At 45.9% G+C, this 20155-nt stretch overlaps 1 protein-coding gene across 3 annotated transcripts in view; it reads right to left on the bottom strand.

Annotated features, from left to right (window-relative positions):
• MITF (melanocyte inducing transcription factor) overlaps positions 1–19086 on the bottom strand; it is a 99058-nt gene extending 79972 nt beyond the window's left edge. For 2 of the 3 annotated variants that reach the window (XM_063165006.1, XM_063165008.1), the window contains exon 1: positions 18907–19086. In XM_063165006.1, the coding sequence (XP_063021076.1) occupies positions 18907–19010 (104 nt within the window). In that variant the 5' untranslated portion in view covers positions 19011–19086. Of the gene's footprint in view, positions 1–18612; positions 18635–18906 lie in introns of those variants that run through there. The other variant, XM_063165009.1, reaches the window with a different exon arrangement.
• Between the last annotated feature and the right edge of the window lie 1069 nt (positions 19087–20155).

Below are 20155 nucleotides of genomic sequence, written 5' to 3'. Positions count from 1 at the left end.
GTTCCTCCGTGTCTAAAACGAGAAGCATCAGTAAAGCAAATATTCTGCTTTCGTTACAACAGGTTTTGTCACTTCACCATAGGCATTACTTCCTTGGCATGTCACATCTTACCTGACACCCTACACCTGTCAAAGGCCCTGCTGCCATCATCTCTGGGCTGTAATAAACCACCACAAATACCCCAGGGGACAGGGCTGGGATCCAGAGCCCCAGGTTCCTGATTCTCAAGAAGGAAAACTGGAAGCTGGTCACCAACAACGCCACATTTCTCCAACAACACCTGCTCAGTGCTTTATCCCACTCACAAAGGAAGATCCTCAGAGGTACCTCCAAGTGTCCCTGCCCTGACCAAGTCCACCAAGAGCTCTCTCCAGGGCAGGACACGGAGCAGGGTTCTGCCAGCAGCAAGGCAGTGGGTGTGCTAGGACTCCATCCCATCACGCTGACAGCTCTGCCTCATTGTTTCCCCCTGCAGCCATCTGCTTCTTGTGCCTTATTCTGAGATGGCAGAGCTGCTGTGAAGCAGCCCACCACCTCCCCTCATGCTCACACAGCACCTACCAGCAGCACGGGATGCTGTGTCCCGAGCAGGGACCCAAAGTGTTACAGTAGAATAAGTCATAACACATGGAACTAAAGCTGTTTACAGAACATGGTGTTGCTGGATATACTTCCCAGATATACTGCTGACAAAATAATATCACATTTCATCACAGTTTCCCTGATGTGTGTCAGCAGCAGAGGAGCCCTCTTCAGACAGTGCAGCTGAAAGCACCGTGTATCAAAGGTGCAGGTCTATATTCAAAGCTGCTGAGGAGAAACAAGGTTTATATTCTGATTAATTGTTCAGGATGAAAATATGGGCTCTGACATAATGTAATAGCTATTTTGGCACAACTTTTGAGGAGCATGAGTAAGCAGCCTCTCCTAATTGATGTGCAGATCCTGGAGTGGGTAGTAACTGCATAATAGCTTCATGTTGTCTTCTGAAAGTTAACACAGATGTGAACCCTGTCAAACTAGTCCACAGTTACCAGCAGCAGCTACTCACGGGAAGAATTTAACCCCATTTCATCCTTTATCTACACTTTCTGTCATCCATAGAAAATGGATTAACACAGGACAACTTGGTCATCACAGCCTCAGCCAACACAAATGGTCCCAGGCCTGCATGGTGGCAGGAGGACTACAGCAGTCCATCAAAATCCCTTGGCTAAACCAGTTACCATCCAGCAGCAGAGCAGACAGAGCAGCCAAGTGTGTGCTTAGACAACAGCCAGCGTGTTCCAAGACAGCTCAGCTTAGTCTGTAGTCAGAGGGGTGAGTGTTAACCTGCCCTATGTGGTATTTGCTGTGAACCAGGACTTTGCACACAGATAACTCCTGCTGTAGAGCTGACAGCAGTAAATTATTACACAGAATTAACTCAACTATGCTTGAGTTGTAAGATGATTAGCCCAGTGAGCCTGTATTTTTGGGTCATGGTTCCTCTGGAGTAAGCATAAAGCTCAAGAAGAGAGCCCTGGCAGGTTAACAGACCAGTGGCATATGCTTCTTGTTCATCTCAGAAATTCAGTATGCCAAGAATCAGACACAAAGTCCTCAAACTGGATTCATTGGTAAAGGTGTCACTGGCTGTGTGGTACTTGCCACACATTCTACTGGAATGCTGGTTTTAAGACAGCAAAATTCAACCTAATACAAATAAACAACCACAGGCCAGCAACAATGCAACTCACACATGACTTCTAACATGTTTTTATAAGGTCAGCAACGATTTTAAGTTCCATCCAACCCAGCATAACTGCAAGCTGCCACAGCAGGAGGGGTCTGGCCCACAGTCTCCTCCTGGGTTGGGTCTTGTAACTGTGTGGCCATAGCACAAGTAATTTCTGTCAGCAGACAGAAAACCTTTTATTTTTGAACATGTGTGGTCCCTTCCCACCGAATCAGTGAGATAAACAAATTCTCCTTACAGCCATTCAGCAGCCCAGGACTGAGCAGAGCCATACCTTGCAGAGACCAGGTGTAGCACAAAGCCACACCCATGTAGTGCAGAGTCCTCCTGACACGCGTGAGGTGAACTTTTACCCCGCATTACTGCCTTGAAATCAAGTAGCTAAGGAAGTGATAAGAAGCTGGTTTTTACCTTAAATAACTCAAATGATAGCAAAGACAAAGCCTCTGATTTCACATACCTAATTTAGAGAGGAGATGGGTGGAAAACACTGAGCCTTGTCCATCTTTGCTGCCAACATTTTCTGAAGTAGACAATGACAAAGTGGTAAAAGTGCACTTTCATGTGAGAATGCACATTACAGGGCAAAAGCACAATGGACAGCATTGCTGCACAGATGTTCACGTTCTGAACTGGATCTGTTACACAGTCTCTGGTTCTCAGACCAAAAAGAGACGTGTAATCAGCATTTTGTGCGTGCAATGTCCAGCATAAAAGGGGAAACCTGTGTTTTATCCTTGCAGTCACCCAAAACTCTTGGGCAGCAGAAACTGGTGCAGTTTTTCAGGCTGTTTGAGAGCCTGTACCTTCTATCCAAAGGCAAGTCAGCCTCTATGAATCAGTGTGATGCCAGCAGTCCAGCCCAGAAAAGTTCAGGACTTACCAGCTGGCACATAGTCCACACATTACACATGCAATAAAGTGACACTTTCTGAAGAAAATTAAACACATCTGTACTCAGTGCTGGGAGTAGTTAAACAGTCTCCTTGTCAAAGGAGCTGGGGACTTTTCTTTATAACACTAATGGCTGTGGTAGGATGTAAAATACAGACAGACACAGCAGCATGGAAAGCTCTAGCAACTACATCACAAAGACCAGGCCAACTTCTGTGGAGCAACTCTGCTGCCTGCAGGTGTAATTCTCCATGTACCACCTTCTGTGCCTCTCTACAACAATAAACTCTGCAGAATGTTCTGGAGTTGGGGTTCAAACTTCCATTAGAACAGAACAGGGGATCTACATCTTTATACACCTCTCCCAGCCCCTGCAAATGCCTCACACCTTTTGGCAGTTGTACAGTCACAGCCATCCCACATCCAGATTTCAGAAAAAGCTGCACAATAAAACCTCAGTGCAACAAAAACTCAGTGTGCAATGTGACAAATACCAGCTCCACTACTAAGTCCCAATTTAATTCAGAACATCCCTTAACCTTGCAAGTGCAGAGGCAAGACTGTGCCTTTAACACACTTCTCATTAGGAACTCAGCTCCCTGTAAACTGCATATAATCAAATTCCTGCACTACCCTGTTTCGGTTTCTCATTACTGCATATCTTTCATGTTTTAATTCACATGACATTAGATTTGCTGCACTAAATGAGCACCTTCTGAACTCCAGAATAAAATGGAGGTTAATTACTAAACCAGATTTTTAAGTGAGAGTAAAACTCTATTAATGCCTAAAGCAATGCTAAACTTGACAACTGAATTGAAGTTAGGCATTGCAGAGTTAAACTGCCCCAACAGCTTTATTCAAGCTGCAGCTCACACATTAAGACCTCCCAGGATCCCACATTTTACACAGATGACAGGGGACAGGACTCCTGACCCCAAATCTTGCATTTGCAGTGAGCCACTCAAGCAGCACTTTGTGATGGCTTTGTGAGCAGATGTCCAGACCTCTCCCCACCTGCTTCTCACCTGCCTCATCCACACCACTGAGCCTTGGGATAAACATGGGGAGACAGTGAAAAGCAACGGGTAAAAAGAGCTCTCACTTCATGAATTACAGGTAGATGCAAAAACTGCTATCAAGATCTGCCAACATTCAGCATTCAAATGGTGTTAATTCTGCCACCAAAGCACTGAACAGCTAACCATGCCATAAGTATCCTGACTTAGGTATTGCTGCTCACTGTTAACCATCCACGGACACTCTAACCTACACAAGAAAAGCCCAAAAGGATTGCATAAATGATAGTATCATTCTCATCTAAAATTGTGAAGTAAGAAGGACCACTGAAACTACAGGGTCCCAAGGTTCCTTTGGAGCTTCTAGATGGCATTAAGGAATCTTGTCTCTTCCCCAAAAAACACTGCTTTGGGAAATCACCTGTAACTTTCTGCTTATTTCTCAACAGTTATTGGAAATGCAAAATGAATGAAGTCTGGAACAGTAAACATGGCTTATTTTCTATATTTGATGTTTTGCTGTTGCCAGTCAACTGCAATTATCCAAACATGTCAGAGCTGGAGAACACACAGAAATGAAGGTAGCCTCAGAAAACACAGACTGGAGACTGACCATGGTCACTCTGATGGCTGATACCAAGTAAATCAAGTGAGACTGCTATGGCACGACATAGCACTGTATTCTTGGTTGTTATTCACAGTATCATTGAAAATTTTTATTTAATTGCTACACTTCATTTTATCCTGGAAGACATCTCTGAAATAAACTTTTCCAGTAATTCCAATAAAATTTGCTTTATACTAAGGAACATATTCTTTAAAATCTCCAGTTTATTGGCCCTTGAAGCTGCCAAAAACCATCTGCATGAAACTGAAGCATAGTCCTACAGAGTCAAGACAAGATCAGTCCCAGCTAAAGATTAGATGCTCAATTCCATGTGATATGTATTTAATATAGCTTGGCCAAAGTGCATTGTATGCTGTCCTGATGAACAGAAACAGGTACAGGTTATAGAAAGCCACTTTGTGCATGGCTCACCGAGGAACCAATTCTAGAATTATCCCAGAGCAAGAAATGGCCAAAGTTCATGTTTACTATTTTGGAAGTAATTTCAACTTCACTGTATGAATTCATAGCAGACAAGTCAGTGCTGGTCCATCAAAGAACAGGAATATTTTAGTCAACAGCCTGGTGGAATTATTATACATGTTAAAGAGTCCAGATAACATCGCGAGCGATGAGCATCTGTCAAGGGCTCTGCACAAACAACACCAAGGCACAGCTCTGCAGCACTGGACACAACCTCTGCTCTGAGGCTGAACTGCTCATTAAATGCAAGGTTATGTTGTAGGGTGCTTTGCATCCATCTACAAAGGGCAAAGGCAGAGCTAGAAACTATACAGGGCTGAATCAAGATGAGGAAGAAAACTCGTCAGCCCTTGAGCCACGACTGAAGGGTGCAGAAGTTCTGCTCACCAGGTTTTAAGCTTGACCTGTACAATCCACTGTTTTTAGGGCAAAATGCAATAGTTTACATGAGAAATGCAGCGCCTTGTTTTACTTCAAAAGGCAAAGCTGAGGGAGTGCAGCTTGGGGAGATGTGCAGCCTCCTGTACAGTCCATCTTGTGTGCACTGAGACAAAGAACTCAGGAAACAGTTTATGTATAACTCAGAAAATAACCCAAAACACACAAAAAAAAGCTCCACACCTTTTTTTCACTGTGAGGGTCACCAGTACTGGAAGAAGTCATCCAGAGAAGTTGTGAAGTCTCTGGCTTTGGAGATAGTCAAAACCCAGTGTGACATGGCTCTGAGCAGTGGAGCTGGACAAGATGATCTGCAGAGGTGCCACCTCAGTGACTGAGAGTCTGCCCAGCCACTGGGAAAAGCTTCAGACTGCTGGAAATAACTGTATTCCCAACTTTCAGACCCTGCCCCTGTGACACCCAGCATCAGATTTAACATTGTGGCTGGCTTTGAGAACAACCCAGCTTTGGATCCAGAAAATTGTGGTCATTTTGAGCTCCTTTTCCAGGGAAGCCACACAAACCCTCCCTGTCACAGCAGGCAAGCACACATGTGGGGTCTGGAGCAACTGTTCTATGATATAAGCATGTGCAGATCTAAATACTCATCTCAAACATTATCATCAGGACATCAGAAACTAAATGGGCAGTTAAGTCTCTAGGGAAAAAAAAAGAGAAAATAAAAACCAGCTGATACTTATCATCCTCTGCTAAACAGACTATATACCAAAATTCAGTTAATTCTGCATCTCATGTTGAAAAGATTAAGAATTTACCTTTTTTCTAGCGGGATTTTTCACTTTTCTAAGTAGTATTTCGGTGAAAGTGGAACATATTAAAATCACAGTGTCAGGCTGGAAAGTACATCAGATTTAGGATCTTGCCATATGCTGAACACTCTTCTCCCAATCCAACAACATGGATTTGAGCTCAAACCACGAGCTGAAACTGAAGCACAAATAGTTCTGAGCAGCACAGCTCACATGCTTGCTTCAGGCTTGGTGGATTCCTCCTGTGTTTGTTACAGGCCTGGGGCTGCAACAAGATGAAACCTACCAGCACAAAACCAACTGAATTATTTAGGATTCTGAAATAAAGACTACACAGAAGTGTTGTGTTGAACAAAGGTCTGATTGAGGCAGATCTTTAAACATATGCTTAACTTCAGCTGGCATTTAAGTCTGATCTCTTTCAAAGAAGCCTCATCCTGAACACTGGATGCTTTCTTAGCTTGCAGCTCGCACTATGCCAAGGATTTAAAGTAAATTTAGGGGGGAGGACAGTCTATGCAGGCATTTGCTCAGGAAGAATGCTTTTGGGAGACACTATACATCATTTTAATATTTCAATTGCTTCTAAAACCTCAAACAAGCCCAAATTGTTGCTAAAATTCCAGCACGTCAGACACCTCCCTGAAGTTTAGCTCAAATTCTCATCTTTTTCTAACAAGATGCCAGGAAACAGAAAAGAGCCTGTTCCCAAAAATTTCGATAAAATTCAGTTAAATTATCCAGATGGTTTTCATTCCACAGAAAATACTAAACCAGCAGTCTGCAAAGCATAGCATTTTCTAAATACACAAAATAAAGAGAAAACAATGCACAAGTGGAAAGTGCAAATGCTGAGCCCATTATATTTTTGTTCCAGCAGAAATGCAGCACAATCAATACAATCTTGCAGTTCTAAAGGGCCCAGCTTTCTGCTGCCAGGGGTGCTCTGCAGCTGTAAGCACCACCAAATAAACTGCACGCAGTTCAACCACTTCATTTTTCCTGTGCTACATGCAGAAATGAGGAACTGCATTCCCACCCACTTAACCTCCAAAACCCAGCATTCCTACAGCACAAGAAGCCAAAGAGCACCTGCTGAACAACCTATGTACTTTGAATGACTCTGCAAGCAGCCAAATTTAGCAAATTTGCTATTTTCTCCAAAGCACAGCCTGATTCTGCAGCTCTTAAATACAGGGAAAACTGTCTTAGATTAAATAGTGATTACAGATTTAGAATTTCAAGAGCTGTGAAAGTCCTTGCCACAGAAAATAAACCCACTGTGAAGGGATGACGAGAGATACTGCAATTTTCTGTGCTGTGCTATTTAATAAATCTCAATGCAAAGGAATTCAATTACAGATAGGGAAACAAGCATCTATAAAATTACATAACACCTGAAATCATTCAAATCCATCACCAGCAGAATCAAAAAATTGATCAGCAAGAGATGAGCCACGAAAAAAAATCTCTCTGCAGTCAGAGATGGATATTCATCCCTTTAACATGGCATCTAACTAAAATGTTTCATAGCAACGGGGCAGGATCTATCCCACAGCAGGGAATGGGACTGCTTATCACACAAAGCAGCACCATCCTGCTGAGTACACCCCAAAACTGAGAGGAGAAAACAGGCCAGTGAGCACACTCAGTACTTAAACTGAGTTTCTCACACAGGAAGAAATCCCTGAAGTATTTTTTCTTCAGATCATTAGCATGTTTTCTCATGCAGTGCTGCTGGCTGGGCTCACCCCCAGCCCTGCAGCGCAGCGATGCTCACACTCCTTGGGGAGAGCAGGACCCTGCCAGCTGCCCTCTGTGCCTTCCTAAAACAGCTCTGCAGGCTGCCAGGAAAAGCTCTGAGCATGGAAATGGTGGGGTCAGCAGCTGATAAAGCCACCATAAGGTGCCCCTGGTTGAAGCTCACTGCAAGGGCCACCTTTTCTTGCTCTCAGCAGCTTCCTTTCACAGAGCTGGTGCCCAGCGTGCCTCTCAGCACAGCAGAGCAGCATTCAGGAACACAAGATCACTGGACCTGTTTCTCTGCAGGCCTGTTTATAGTCTCAGATGGTGCTGCAAGGCAAAAAGACAAATGGTCCCCAGTTTCAAAGAGCAAGCACCTGAAGATCCCACCTGAGAACCAAGAACACACCCCAGACTGGGGCAAGACCACTGCAGGCACAGACAGGGAAACTTTGCCTTATGGACATCTTTGCACCCCAGCACAACTCTTACAAGCACCTTCATTAGAAAGGCTAAGTGAGGGATAATTATGACTCCTCCACAAAGGAGGACTGCTCTGGAAAGACAGCAATTACTGCCTGCTCGGAGGGATCTCTCCCAGAAAGCAGGAGGCTGCTGTAAAGGTAGGGCAGCCAATTCCTTGTGAAATACCAAAAAGCTGCAAGGAAGACCAGCCTCCCCTGGCTCTGAAAATGTCCAGGCCCCTTCCAGCCAACCCTGGTTTTCTTGTAGGGGCAGCTGCAGCACCTTTGAGAGCTTCATAACAGGCAGACCCATTTCACACTTTTCTACATTACTGGACACACTTGAAAAACACAAAGCCTTTGCTGGATGGCCCACAGCATCTTCAGGTCTGACAGCCCCTACAGCTTTTTACAGTATCAAAAGTTGCATTAGCTGGGAACCAAATTATCACTTGCACAGTAGTTTTGCAATTAGATTGAAATTGTAAATTGTGCAACCAGCTAAATTAAAAAACAAGTTTGTGATACAGACATAATCTTAGTTCAGCTCCTGCCTTACTAACCTTACTCCTTTGTAACTTGTTTCTACACAGATTCAAGCTCCTTTTGCTGTACCACAAATGACTTCACATTCCTAAAAAATTAAGCACTCCTAAGAACTAACGTATGTTTGTCGTCACTCTTAATATCCACCTTGGCCTGAAGCTGCTTCACCAACACAGCACTCCGAGAGGCCTTTTGGGCACCAGAGCCCACACCACCCTCAACTTCCTTACCTTCCTGCAACATTTCGGGACTCCTTCCCTTCATCCAACTCTGTCTCATAATATCACCACTCTTACTTTGAGCAGGTCCCCATATGTCACGCTGTGACCTCAAGTACAGAAATTTGGACAATTACCTTTACGATGGAGCTGAAAACCATTTCTGAGCATATTTTGCTTCCTGGTAGAGCTGTTCCACTTTGCACCAGTAACTATTTTCTGGAGCAAAGTCAGAACATACAATGCAAATATTCTCTCCCTTGTGTTACACCAAGTTCCTCCTGCCCCTACCAGGCTCAAACAACACTATACAATGCAAAATGTAGTAGCTTCTGCAAAATAAAGACACCTCAGCCCATGGTTTATGTTTGGGCACTCCCAAGGACAGTGGGCACTTAAAATCCTGTGTCTTGAGTCACGGTCAGGACTGAAACTCAAAGCTTCAATGTGCTGAGTGGACAAAGCTGGGGCAGGGGGATGTCACACTACCTGCTCTTCCTCATTTCTGTCAGAGCACACCTGCCCTGGGCACGTCACTGCGAGGAGGGTTTAGCAACAGCTCCCCTGGATCCAGCACAGCCTCTCACAGCCTGCCCTGGCCAGCTCAGCATTGCCCAGCTCCAGGCCAGCGCTCACCAGCTCACTTTGAAGCCACCCTGAGCTCTTTGGGGAACCCAGACACCCACCTTGTGGGGTTTCTGTGAATTCCACTAGGCAGCAGAAGGCACAGAAATGAGATGACGCAAGGCTAAGCCGGAGCTCCCCTAATGAGCACAGCCCCGAGTGTCCCACAGGATGTGACAGGTGCAGGGGCAGGCCAGCATCCCGGCCGAGATGAGGTCACAAAATGAGCACTTTGCACTGCACACTACTCATCTTAAATTCCAAACTCATTATGCACAAGCCTAACAAACAAAGGAGCAGCTTAGCAGATTTACAACGTACCTTCTCCAAGGGTGGAATAATTATTTATCTGATAGCAACCTTCATGATACAACAGCAATAAATAAATAAACGATCCCAGCAACTCTTGTGAACCGTGCCTGTGGCTTCACTAGACAGACTGACAGCTGGAATGTGCATTTAGCTGGGTGAGCTTGGGCAGAGTTGTAAATATTTGCTACAAATAAAATAAAGCTTGCTAGACTAAGCAGAAACCCAAACACAGTAGTTAATGGCATCCAAGGGACACACTGCAAGAGACCCACAGGCCCCTGAACTCCTTCCAGCTTCCAATGAACAGCCCCTAATTTTGTTTTCCTTTGCTTTTCTCTAAGATCATTCCCTCCTGCATGTGTACACATGTCAATTCCATTCTATTTCACTCTCTCAGCTTGCAACTTTCATCCAGACTGAAGTTCACAAACATTACAGAAAGGGTTTGTATTCCTAATTTGGCTTTACAGATGCATATTACCATGCAGCAACACATCCAGAAAAAGCACTTCCAAAGTCATACTTTATACAAGCTTTCTCCTTGATTTAGAGAAAAACCCAAAGAATCCTGAAAGGAAATAGTACATGTGCACAAAATATGCTCAGCTAGGCTCTCCCACTCAGATCCTTTTCCACTTCCATGGCATTATTCCGACCTCCCAGTTTGAAGCCCCAGAACCACATGTTCCCCTTGCCCATATTCCCAATTTCTCACCATCTGACAGCTTCCTAAATCTGCTCCCACCTTCTCACCCTGAAACAGTACCTCCAGCCCAAGTTTCCTAGCTGGCTGCTTCTCTTCCAGGGAGAAGCAGTTCCTGTTTTATGTGTTTATATGTTACAACAGGACAGCCGGCAGTAAGATTAGTAACAAAGGTTGCTCCAATCTCCATCCTACAAAGCATCCCTCACTTGGGACATTCTGGTTGTTCCCACTTCTTGTTACTTTTCTCTCACCTCCGGACCCCAATTCCCCTGCCCTACTTGTTTCTCCCATTCCTCCAGCAGTTTGTGCTGTCACATATTTGCAAAGAAAGGAGACAGCATCTCAGCATTTGGGTTACAGGCAAGCTTTAACAATATACTATGTTATCATCATTCTGCTTTAAACACATTAAAACTGGCAAGAATCCACCACCTAAATATCTCAGAGATTATCAACATCTTTCCAGGAACTCAAAATACCAATATTCACCCAGATTTTCTCAGAATTCACCCCAAATAAATTCTTTAATGTAACAGTAGGCCAAACCAGGCACGGAATCCTTGCACACAGAGGTTGCTTTTGTAGGTTTAAACAGACACAGACATCCTTCCAACTCTACAAAACTTCAGTGCTCTCCTCAGAAGCAGCCTCACAGGGTGCTCTGAGAAGACCTGACCCCCAAAATGCTCCCCCTGGCCACACCAGCCCAAACAGCAGGTTCAGGTGGGTTTATGCCCATTTTGTGCCAGAAGAGCAGCACAAAGGAAGGTGCAACGTACCTGTGAATTTAGATCAGTGTTTTTCGGGGAACAGTTAAGGAGGATGAATCCAAGTCTTCCCAGAGGTGGCAGCTGCAGCATCGTCCCCAAAGCAACTGTTTCCCTGAGTTGTAATATCCCTATGAAATACCAACTGCAGGACTGGGCTCCAGCCACCTGACACTGCACCTGAGGTGCTCTAGAGTAAGAGAAAAAGGGTCTAAAACAAAGGCACTTGTTTGTTCTTGATGCTCATTTCTGCACGGAACACAGAATCCATAAACCCCACATCTGCAAATGTATGTCTGCCTGCATTGTAAAGGAATAATCTTCATGGGAACTGATTTAAAAAAAAACTTGTTTACAGTTAGAGGCTGCTAATTACAACATTAAAATACTAGCCCGAACCCCACATTACACTTGCATTCTGTTTTACATAGCAGTACACGTAACAATCATCACAGCAAGCTGCTCTGTTGGCTCATGCTGCAAGAAGTAATTATATATCACAGCAACACAATTTTGCCCTTCAACCTGCCAGTCCAGTCCATGCAGCAGCTGCGAGCAGCAGGGCAGGGTGGGGGGAGTCTACAGAGAGTATTTCTACATAATCACTTACCACTGAAGGAAAAAAGCTAAAAACCACCAGCCCCTGGCTTGCATGCTTGGCAGAAAGCTGCTAACACAAACACTAGAGCAGGCCTTGCAGCAGGGATGTTACCAGAAAAAGTGAGCTCCATCCAAGGGCACTGTCAGTGTTGAGGTACTAGCTGAGAGTGGTAGTGCAAGCCCTCCTTAGTAATTGTCACCTTTTTTGTGCTTGTACCAGTGATACCCACACTATCCTGTTTCACCTGGACACTACTGTGGCCTCTCGGAAACACCTATTCTCAGGTGAAGCCCACAGGCAGCAGTGACTAAAACCTATGCAAGTCACAAGCTGAATTTCTGGGCAAAGACACTGAGACAGGGCCTTTCAAAAGGCACCCAAAACTGTCTGTGCCCACCCACAGCAAGCAGAGCCTTGGGGTGCCTAACACTGAAAACTGCACTTAACTCCTGCCTTAGATGGACTGGAGAACAGGATGACCTCTTCCAAGACTTCGGCTCCAGTAAACCTGAATATTTCAATCTTGACACTCAAAGCAGCATCATGTTTGTGTAAATAAAGCAGTGGCATAATTATATTGTGAATATGCAATAAAATTCATTTTCCTTTGTTGTTTTTTTTCCCCACCAGTATGAAATGAAGTGTAAAACTACACACAAGCCATTAGTTGTGCTGTTACTGTTTAACCAGAGATTATAAAAAATAAATCATCACAGCTCTTGTATAATATGATAGTGATGCAACAGTTAACTGTCCAGCAAAATCTGCCATGCCAGGCTGCTTAATCATGTTGTCTTTTTTCCAGCAAAAAATAATATTAAAAGACAGTTAATTTTTCCAAGCAAAAAATGTTACAGCCTGTGTGTTTCAAAAACTTTTTTAATCCAAAATAGAACGAGACACACAATAACGGCCAAGAGCCTGACCAGCTTAATGGAAGTTGGACTCTCATTTTGTTCCCAACACTGAAACAGCAGATTGTTCACAGAACACAATTAACAGCCAACACACAATTTCAATTTTTTTTTAGCAGAAAAGTAAACAGAAAATTACTCCTTCTGTTTCATTTTCTAAGTCTTAAAGCACATTGCTTTTAAAAGCAAACACAGAAACAGGACAGCATTGTTAAGTCAGAACAGGTTTCTCCTGTACCCTCATTTTGAAGCAGCTGTACTGATTCTCTCCCAATCAACTTTTAATCAGAGAACAAGTTTAAGAGGCTGAATTTGCTTGCAAAACAGTGCATCTGCAAATCTCTTCTGCTCTCACTTCCAGTTTTCTTCTAGATCCTGACCAGGCTGTACAGCAGGAATTAGTCATGCTGCCTACCACCGTGCTGGGAAGGACTCTGATACATTGCCCTGAGTGCCAAATAAAAACATACACAGTGCACAAGAGGCTCTGCAATTACTTGTTAATGACAGTGGACAGATTCACAGCAGCCTCACAAATTCTATACCAGCAGAAATGACCTCCACTCTACGTGGGGAAATGAGCAGTACCAGGGGCAGCCCAGCTCTCCATCAGCAGGGGCTGCACAGGCTTATTTTCAGCCTCTTAAGAGACATAATATATTGATTCAAATTATCACCTGGAATCTGCAAACCAACAGCAGCCAGCTAGGGAAGTTTCCAGCTCACCAGAAAAGTATGGGTTTATTTCAAGCAGAATGCATATGTACTTGTACACAACTAATGCAGCCAGCAGTTTGATAAATAAAAAGCAAACACATGTGCTTGCTAAAAGATGCACAGTCAGTACAGCCAGCTCAGCCTCAAAATATCTGTGCCCTCTCTGATCAGCTTGGCAGCCACACAAAACCCTCCCGAGGAAAGCAGGCCAGGGAAGCAAAAAGGTGACGCTCAATAGTTCGTATCAAAGCAAATGCTGAACTGAATTTCATGGGCTATTTCTGTTTCCTTGCTAAATAGCAAAGGCCTACTGCAAATAACAGAGTGAGAGTTTTGCAGGAGAGAAAAGGTCACCCAGGATCTCTCACCATGGCAAATGCTGTGCTACAGACAGGGAGCAGCACCGGCTCCCTGTGTAAGGAAATATACGGAAATACCACTTATTGTCTCCACATGTTTATACCACAGACACTCCAACAGCAGCCTTTCCTTTTAAAACTGTTTTCAAAAATAAAAAGAAGTACAAAAAGCTGTGGTGAGGGTTTCCTTCCCAGAGCAGCGAATTTGAGGTGCAGAATAAACACGGAATTATTGACTCAGTCGCAAAAATGTTACCGGAGAGATTTCAGAGACATACTTCTGGCTTAGCTCTACTCCCACTGACGTTGCTTCAGACTTTTACCACTGATTTCAGGCAGTGCTGGCCTACGTAGCACTTCCAGCTCAGCTATTATTACCTTTTACTTTAAAATATGTAATGTTCCTCTGTAACAGACGGAAAAATATTTCAGGAACTTTTTAAATCTGTTCCTCCAAGATACATTTTGATTTTTTTTTTAATCACACTGAGACACGGTTCCTGGATGCAAGAACATGTGACCTGTTCTAAATAAAGGATATTTTCCACTTCTTGCACAACTGGAACAGATATAAGCAGTAGCTTGAACAAACTGCATTGCAGAACCCAACCAGAATATAAAACACTTGAACAAGATCCATAAATAGCAGTAATATGAAAAGACTACCTCCAATAAGGCACAAACTCAATGTTAAGCCTAATGTAATCAAGTTCAAATTCAATCACGCTGCAAAGTTCATTTACAAAATTAAATTTGATCATCTGCAGGCTAAGGCACTAGGGCACTTCAGAAGAGTCCTCTTTGGCTCCGGAGTAAGCACGCATTTAAAAAACGTGTGTCTATATGGTGAAATTAATATTTCCTCCATAATCATTGTGTATTAAAAGGGAAGCTTTAACTAAATGAAAACTTCAGCATTGAGCAGACAGGAAAAAACAAAAAAGGAATGCTTTACAGAGGATCCTGACTGGAGAGAGATGAGGCACTAGCTGATATGAGTAAAATATTGAAGGTTTGCACAAAGGAAAAGGTTTTTGGACAGCAGGAATGAAGAGAATTTTATAAAGACATCACTGCTTTAATTATGTCAAACTCTACATCCCAATGTTATTGCTCATAAAACAAAAATAAGCCTCCTAAGAAACTATCATGCAAATTAAATGCATTTCCTAATATTTTCTTCCACTAAAAATACTTCAGTAACTGCATCATTCAGGTGCTTTTTAACCAGTCTGAAAACACAGCCAACAGAAAAGGGCACAAACAGCAGTAATTTATCTGCAGGTTTTATTAAGAGCATGGCAGTAAATTACAACAGCTGACAATAATTTGCTGGCACTCGCCATGTCTCACAGACCATCCAAATGGAAACACATTGCAGACAACAAAAAAATATGGAGAAAATCAACTTAAGATAGAAAATTTTGCTGCATTTGCCACATCTGGGTTGCTTTAGAGTGCCCTGTGCAATGGCAGACTGAAGAGCCTTTACCTCCAGACACCAGCTTGACATCCAACACATTGCCAAATGATTTAAAGTGTCCACACTGAAGATGTAACTCAATCCTCCAGTGCCCTGCTGACTGCATGCAGACATGTCAGGACCTGTGTTTACTTTCAGTAATAAAACTCCATCGATTTCACTGTACACTGCTTGTACCAGGAAACAAATCTTATTTGCTTGTTCATTACATAAACACATACATATTTAAGTGTATGTACTTGTAGATTAAAGCTATTATACTTTGTGAATATGGCGGGAGAGGAATAAAATATGAGTATGAGGGGGGAAAAAAATAGATCTCATTGTCTCGCTGGGGTAGCCTGAAAGCCCATTTTCCTCCCACAGAGAAAAGTGACTCTGGAGAAACCAAAGCAACTGAAACATCATCTCAGTTTTCAAAGACATTTGACCATGGCAAATTGCAGAGGTCCCATGAATGTAGGTATTACTTTGCCCAAGGATCCAACTCCTCATGAGTCGGGAGGGTTTGGGAAGTGTGGGTTTGACTGATCTATCTCAGCCCCATGTATCCTCTCCACCCCCTGTGATTAAAGCTTTTGCTGGGCTTACATTTTAACTTGGCCTCTAGCACTCAATTGTGGCTTGGCCTAAGTTAGTACAGTATTTACTGCAAAAAGCTTTTATTATTGGACCCCTTGCGGCTTTGGATTGCAGACTTGAATTATGAAACAGGGATGGAGTAACTGTGAGAGCACACTGGAGAGGAGAAATCTTTAACTGGATGTCACATATTGGAAAACAAGCAATCTGGGAGGAACCAAATAGGAGAGTTTCACTGAGAGAAGGATGGCAGCATCAGCAGGGCTGAGCTAAAATGGTCAACAAAACTGCTTCTTCTTGGTTCAGAGCACTGACATTCTTACCTATTTCTGAGCAGGATGAAATTTTCTGTGTACTCACAATTTCAGCTGCTATGAGTAAGCCAAGATGCTTCTCAACTCTTATGGTTAAAAAGATCAGAGAAAGCCCTGAATGTTGCTAGGAAATCAGCAGTTCTCACCAGGGAAAAGAGCAGATTGCTGTTTAGACTCAGCTCCTCACATCAGCCCTGGTTTGCCTGCTCCCCAGGCACCCTTCCAGAGCCAGGCTGTGGAGAGGGTAAGAAAGCAATTCCCATGGCCACAGTCCCACAGCTACACCACGCTGACCTGCTGCTGCTCCACGCAAGGCTATGCAATTACCCCTGATTTACATCCACAGGAGAAAGCAGCAGGGTGATGCTGATACCCTCGATAATCATCAGTCAGACTGGTTCCAGGCCTGAGCAAAGCTGAAGGGCTACAGAAGTCCTCTGAGATAGGATCATGAAACAAACAGGTTTGGGAGCAACTTCTGCCTCCTGTTATCGTTAAGTTTTATCAGCCTGGCTCCAGGGACAGGTTTATATGGACCTGGCAGGGCCCCTGACTCCTTTGCATCTTCATCTCCCACAATACCAGGAAGACAGCTGAGACTCTCCCTCGAGGTACGAGTGGTACGTGAGCTGGGCAGGCTCCACACCAAGGTTAACATGACAGCTCACTATCTGCCAGAAAAACCATGGATTGCTATTCCACCCTCGGGGCTGTCTCTTCTCTCACACATGGCTACATGTGGAGGGGCACAAGGCAGGCTGGGACGAGCTGGTCACTGCTCCAAAAGCTGTCCTGGAGGGCAGCATCAGGGCAGATGCTGGCCTGAGGCACCACCAGGGTGTCAGGATGACAGACCCCTTTAAGCCCAAAGGGTGGGCAGTGCTGTCTCTGCAGGAGTATCAGGTAAGGATGAACTGGGGAAATTCACTCCAGGGAAGTCTGAAGTGACAACATTTAGAAGACAGTAAAATACTCCAGTGTTTCATTAGAGAGTTTATTCACTCCCCCCGGAGAGAGGGGAACAATGCAAGGCTGCATTTGGGTCCCAAAGCACCAAGTCACAGGAACCAAAAGCAGTTGCAGCATCTGTGCAATGTCAAATGCAGACCTGCCACCTAAGCTCCAGTGCAGACCTGCTCTCCATGCTCACACCAGGAAAGCACAGACAAACTGCTGACTGCAGAGAGGACAGCCACAAAGGGACAACTCCTGTACACCAGTTAGGACACACAGCTGGTACAAACAGGGCTACTGGGCCACAGCACAGCACTCATCACTGCTGCACTCCACTGGCAACACAAGCACTGAACCCAAAGCTCTGTGTGTCTCTCAGCTGCCTCCATCACAGCTGGAACCCATCAGTGCTGCTGAACCCCATCTGTTCTGCACATTAGCCTGGCTCTCAGATAATTACCTGGGTAATGGCAATTTCCCTGCATAACCTTAGGGAGCAAAGGAGTTCTGGCAACTTCAGTTTGGTTGGATGGCCTGTCAGGCTGCACATCACCAGCACGACCTGCACCATTTCTCAGCCAGACCAGGGGTACAGTGTGAGACAGGGCTGCTGTGAAAACAGGCCACGAGAGGTGGCCCCACATCTGTCAGCCCTTGTCACAGCAACAGAATTTTTAACACCTTTTACTACAAACCTTCAGTGTTTCTGAAACATTCAGAAAATTATCAAAAAGTCATTTATTTACTTTGAAGTTTGTCTGACAGGCTGTATAATCCAAACTCATTCTAGCACTTCTTTTTTTAACACTTACATTCTTATTTATTTTTCCACTACACACAGACGTACGAAGAGCAGCATTCAAAACTAAAATGTGAATATAGAGACAGGCTTGCGACAGACCTGATGACAAACACGATACACTCGCAGCAATGACCTTATACTCAGCCGAGTGCTGCTACGAAGAGTGTTGAGGTGAAATGGAGGGTTCCTTGAATGAAAACACAGAGGGAGAAACGTGCCACAGCTGACAAGGAGGATGCTCAAGGCGCGGGAGAGCACTGACTTTCTTCTTCCAGCAGTAGGACGGACAACGGGTCGCTAACAGCCCTCAAGGGAGGGAAACACACACAGACCGCCTTATTTCCCTTTACAGAGCGTATCTACGCGATGCAGCCGCTCCAGATAAGCAAACAGAGTCTATTTCAGGGAAGAACCACTCTAGGAAGAAAGTGACCTACCTAGCAAAACTTTTCAGTCCCCAAGCAAGTAACAAACCCGCTGAGGCTCAAAAAAGAAAAACAAACACACGCAAAAATAAACCAAACAAACAACCAAAAGCCAAACAATCCAGAACAACCTTAGACGCTACGAGACCTTGCAGCTCCCAGACCGTGCGCAGCTCCGCGCTCGGACGGGCTCTCGGCCGCGGCGCTCAGCGGGGCAGGCGCGGCCCCGGCCTCGCCCCCGCTCCCGGCGGGGCTGCCGGGCTGTCAGCCGGGCCCGCACGGCCAACAATGCCCTTTACATAACGCGGGCCCGGCCCGCCCTCCGCCAACAACGCCGCTATTATGGCACGGAGCGCTCGGCGGCCGCCCCGCTGCGCAGCGCCGGCCGGGGGATGCTCCGCGCCCGCCCGGGACCCGCGCCCCACCTGCTCTTGAGGGGCTGGCTCTTCAGCTCGTAGTACGTCTTGGGCTCCTCGTGGAACTCCTCGCCCACCTCGAAGTCCGGCACGATCCCCGACTCCGCCTGCATCGTCGCCGCGGCCGCTGCGAGAGGGAGAGACGGGAGGTTACGGCTGCGGCGCCGAGCGAGCCCCGCCGCGCCGCCCGCCCCGCTCCGCTGGCTCGGCTCACACACAGCGCCGCCCGCCCCGCCTGGGACTTGTAGTCCGCCCCGGGGCCGGCCCGGCCGCCTCCGCCCGCCGCGCACTACAAGTCCCGCCGCGCCGCGCCGGGAGGGCAGGGCCGGGCCGGGCCGCCGCTGTCAGCCGGAGCGCGGGGCCGCCCGCCCGGCCCGTCCCTCCCGCCCCATTCCCAGCCCATCGCCAGCCCGCTGCCATTGCCAGCCCGGCCCGGCCGTGCGCGCCACCTGCCGCCCCCTCCCCGCGCCGCCCCGCCCGCGCCGTGACGTCACGCGGCTCTGACGGCACAGGTGCCGCGCGTGACGTCACGCTGCCCGCAGCGGCCGGGCCTGGGCCCTCCGCAAAGCGCTGCGGGTGCCCCTAAAACTGCGGGGTCGTTTGGGCTGGAGGGGACCTCAAAGCACATCTCCTGCCATGGCAGGGACACCTTCCACTGCCCCAGGCTGCTCCAAGCCCCAGAGCCCTCCAAGGCCAACCTGGCCTTGGGCACTGCCAGGGATGCGGCAGCCACAGCCTGTCTGTGCCAGCGCCTCCCCATGAGGGAACAGTGTCCTCCTCATACACAGTCTAAACCTGCTCACTCTCAGTTTGAGTCCATGCTCCCTCATCCTGTCACTACAGGCTCGTAAAAAGTCCCTCTCTGTTTTCTTGCGGGCTCCCTTCAGGTACTGGAAGGGACCAGCTGCAAACAGCATTCCCGCACTGCTGCAGAACTGCAATCAGCCCTGCCAGGGGTTTACTTAAAACCCAGGAGGTCAAACCCAGTGACGGGCTTGAATGCCCACAGCAGAGATCATCAAATGGTGACAGAGCGTGGGACATTTACTGTAACTTACTTTGACAGGTACAAAAGCAATGAGCATTTGCATGCCAGGACTTTGCACTTCTCCAGTTAAGTTCCCAGCACAAGAATTGACAGCTCTAAGTGGCTTCCTTTGAACTTTATCTGCCTTCATAAAGAGTCCAAAGCTCATCAACATGGCAAAGAAAGGTTCAGTAAAATGGAACCTTTGAAGCCAGCTGGGCTTCTAAGGAA

This window comes from Melospiza melodia, chromosome 10 (genome assembly GCF_035770615.1).
Source record: "Melospiza melodia melodia isolate bMelMel2 chromosome 10, bMelMel2.pri, whole genome shotgun sequence".
NCBI classification, from domain to species: Eukaryota; Metazoa; Chordata; class Aves; order Passeriformes; family Passerellidae; genus Melospiza; species Melospiza melodia.
Note: the sequence above shows the minus strand (reverse complement) of the source record. Positions and strands in the feature narration are given on the sequence as shown.